This window comes from Tupaia chinensis, unplaced genomic scaffold (assembly GCF_000334495.1).
Source record: "Tupaia chinensis unplaced genomic scaffold, TupChi_1.0 Scaffold000067_1, whole genome shotgun sequence".
NCBI classification, from domain to species: Eukaryota; Metazoa; Chordata; class Mammalia; order Scandentia; family Tupaiidae; genus Tupaia; species Tupaia belangeri.
In genome coordinates, this window is record NW_006159526.1 from 4,048,659 (window position 1) to 4,052,355 (window position 3,697).

The 3,697-nt window shown below is 48.5% G+C and overlaps 1 protein-coding gene across 1 annotated transcript in view; it reads right to left on the reverse strand.

The window, feature by feature from the left end:
* Window positions 1-3,697, reverse strand: part of LOC102491367 (zinc-alpha-2-glycoprotein) — an 11,846-nt gene that overhangs the window by 4,480 nt on the left and 3,669 nt on the right. The window contains exon 2 of the mRNA XM_027767207.1: window positions 1,980-2,127. Within this exon, the coding sequence (XP_027623008.1) occupies window positions 1,980-2,127 (148 nt within the window). The remainder of the gene's footprint in view (window positions 1-1,979; window positions 2,128-3,697) is intronic.

Sequence of the window (3,697 nt, forward strand, 5' to 3'; positions counted from 1 at the left end):
TGTTTCCTGAAACTGCACTGCTTGAAGTTACCAGGAACCTGCTTTCATCAATCAAACAATTGTTGAACTGTATCGATGATTAATAGACCTGCCCTTAATCAAACCCTGGTTTCTATTGTTAAAACTTTATGAATTGATAATTAGAATACATAGCCCCTCACCCGTTTACTTGTATGTATTGCATTTTCAATAAAAAGGCATGATGATTCCTAGCAGTTGTCACTCCTCAGAGAGCAATCTCTGGGAGTGTCCGGCTGAAGACATGCATGAAAAGGCACCGAGACCTTAGTCTTCCTTTCCAGCGCCGCCTCCGTTGAGTCAACCGACTCCCGCTGAGGCTGGTCCCCAGCAGCCAACCATGGTTGGAGTCCAGGACCTGGCGGCTTGTTTTCTCGCTTTCCCTCCCTCTCTCCCTTGCTCTATCCCTCTCTGGTCAAATTAAAAGAAATAAATAAATAAAGTTAAATAAAATAATTATTTAAAAACAAAACGAAAGAAAAACTTAAGTCCAGGCTTCCTTGTTGAATACTTCCGAACATTTAAAAATAAGGGGGGCCCAGCAGGTGGCACAGTGATTAGGGTGTTGTATTCCCACATGGCTGACTGAGGTTCTAGGGCCGAACCAAGTGGCTTGCTTTCTCACTTTCCTTTTCTCTCTTTCTCTGCCTCTCTCTGGTCAAATTAAGAATAATAATAATAACAAAAAAATATTCTTTAAAACAAGTTAAATTATTCTCTGCCTCTCTCCGCGGTGGTTAAGGGTACTGAACTCCCAGATGGCTGGCCGTGGTTCCAGTCCTGGACCTGGTGGCTTGCTTTCTCACTTTCCTTTTCTCTCTTTCTCTGCCTCTCTCTGGTCAAATTAAAGAAAAAAAAAGGTAAATTAAAAAAAAAATAAATAAGGGGATCAGCAGTTAGCATAATGGCTATGTCACTGAACTCCCATGTAGCCGACCATGGTTTGAGTCCCGGACCCAGTGGCTTAAACTCACGCCAAGTGCATGTGTGTGCATGTCCAAGATCCTGAGAGGAGAATGGAGGAGAAGGGATGTGGCCTGGCCATACCCCCCCGGGGATGGGGATGATTTCTTGCTTTCTGTCTCTCTGTCTTTCTGGGGAGCACATGTGCCCTATAGCAAAAACCTCTCCAAAAAAAAAAAAAAAAGAATAAGGTAACAGGGACCATCATGTGGTGTAATGGTTACATCGCTGACTCCCATGTAGTTGACCAGGGTTCGAGTCCTGGACCCAGTGGCTTAAAACTCACGCGGGGTGAGGGTGTATGTGTGCCCCAAATCCTGAGAGAATGAAGGGGATTGCAGGCCATCCCTCCTAGCGGGTAATTTTTCTCTTTCTGTCTCTGTCTTTCCTGGGAGTACAGGCGCCCTGTAGTAAAAATCTCTCTCTCAAAACAAAAAGAAAAAGAGAATAAAATAACAAAAAGCCGGCAGGTGGCATGGTGGTTAAGGTGTTGGAATCCCACATGGCCAACCATGGTTTGAGTCCAAGACCTGGTGGCTTGCTTTCTCACTTTCCCTCCCTCTGGTCCAGTAAAATAATAAATAAATAAATAAAATAAAAATAACTCTTTAAGAAAATAACAATCTTACACAAACTCTAGCAGAACGCGGACAAAAAAGGAAAATCCCAAACTTGATACACAAGACCTTTACGACGCCCACACTCCCTCTCCCAGGACAATGCCCCTCCCGCCCACAGACCTCCCACCACCTCCCTCCTCCGCGCCTCCTGCAAGGTTGCCATGTCTAGGAAAAATAACCTGACTTTTTTTGAATACTTTGGAAAGTAGATACTTGGTGATCATGTTTGTTTCAAGAACAGCAAAGAAGGCTGTTTTCCCATACTCTGTCGTCCCTCGTCTTCCTTCCCTACTGGCCCCTCCCTAGACACTCACCGACCCTACCCCGGACCCCAATACGCCTGACTCCCCGCGGGCCTCCTTCCGGACTGCCACCTACCTCCCCACGGGCCCGCGGAGTCCTCAGATACGGCCTCCCTCCTGCTGAGCGTGGGGGAAGAGGGGGGACGGGGTACCCCCGGCTTAAAACACTCACGCCACCCCCTCTGCGGGGCCCAGGTACTGGCGCATCTCCAGACATTTCCGCCCTAAAAACAGTGCGGCCCTGCCCACACCCGCCCCGAGTCTGGTGAACTCACCGCACCCCAACCCCCCCACGCCACCACGTCCTTCAAACTCTCGTGCACCCGTCGGCCACCCTCTCGCACACGCACACGCACGCGCACGCCCTCGCCGCCCGGCGCTTACCGACGCGGGACCCCAGCCCCAGAGCGTTTTGGGCGCCAGGATTTGTTTGGGCTGGAAATTGACCTAGGCTTTTTAAAGACGGGGTCACCCTGGTGTTCCCCACGTAGTTTTTACAACTTTAGGGGAAAGAGCTCCTAGGCACGTGACCAGTTGCGTAGTTCAAGAGGGCGGTCTCAAGTTTTGCTACAGGGCGTGAGCTCGCCAGAAAGACAGAGACCCAGAGAGAGAAAGGAGAAATCAGCCCCCACAAACCCCATCCCCGCACACGCGGGCGCCCAGCGTGAGTTTAAGCCACTAGGTCTGGGATTCGATCCGCAATCGTCTCCTCATGGGTATTTTTGATTCACGAAGCCTTAAATCATCAAATTTCCCTTCTGGTTTCTGGAGCCATTCAGCCTGGGGTCTTTTGAGCTCACAGCCAGCAGTTTCCATCCTATGACACGCCTTACATATTGAAATGAAAACCTTCTCTTTTAAGTGAGAGTTTCAGAGTTCAAATGGCCCTTATTTATGGTCTGTGTTGTCTCATTTATCATAACCAAAGTCTGAAGACTCACTCCTTACTCTGGGCCACAGTGTAATGGACCTCGTATCCTTGTATTCTAAAAATGTTAAAAAATACACTTTTTTTTTTTTTTTAGTTCAACCCTTATTCATTTTAGTGTGGAAAATTCTCTCTCTCTCTTTTTTATTTTTTTTTTTGGAGAATTTTTTTTCTATAGGCCACGTGTGCTCGCCAGAAAGAGAGAGACAGAGAGACAGAAAGCGAGAAATCACCTCCCAGGGTGGATGGCCACGCCACAATCTCTTCTCCTCCATTCTCCTCTTGGGATCTTGGGCACGCACGGACACGCACCGGGTGTGAGTTTAAGTCACTGGGTCCTGGACTCGAACTGTGGTCAGCTACATGGGAGTTCAGCGACATAACCATTACGCTAACTGCTGGTCTCTCTTTCTTTTAACACAAAGGGAAACTGAGGACCCATCTCTCTTAGGGGGTCCCTGCTCAGTTTCAGAACCACGCTTCAGGTCCAGGCAGGAGAGAGCCAGAGTGATGGGGATGGGACGCCGGCTGAGGAGAGTCTCTGGTTCCGCAATGATGAGGCTTTCGGTCAGCCAGCGTTTGGTTCAAATCCTGCTTCGCTCCTTAATGAAGATGTTAAGTAAGCCCTAGATCTTAGAGGAAGTGTTTCTTACTCTTGCTGTTTGAGACAAACCCCGAGTTTCTTCTAGGGCACATATCCTTGCCTGAGAGACAGAAAGAAGCAGTGAGAAAGTGAGAAATCACACCCTCAGGGGGAAGGCCATGCTGGGGGCTGCTTAATGTTTATTCTCTGGACTTCCACTGGAGCAGACTAGGAAGAAGCTGACTGGTGGAAGAAACAGACACACCCATCCACCCCAAGCCTG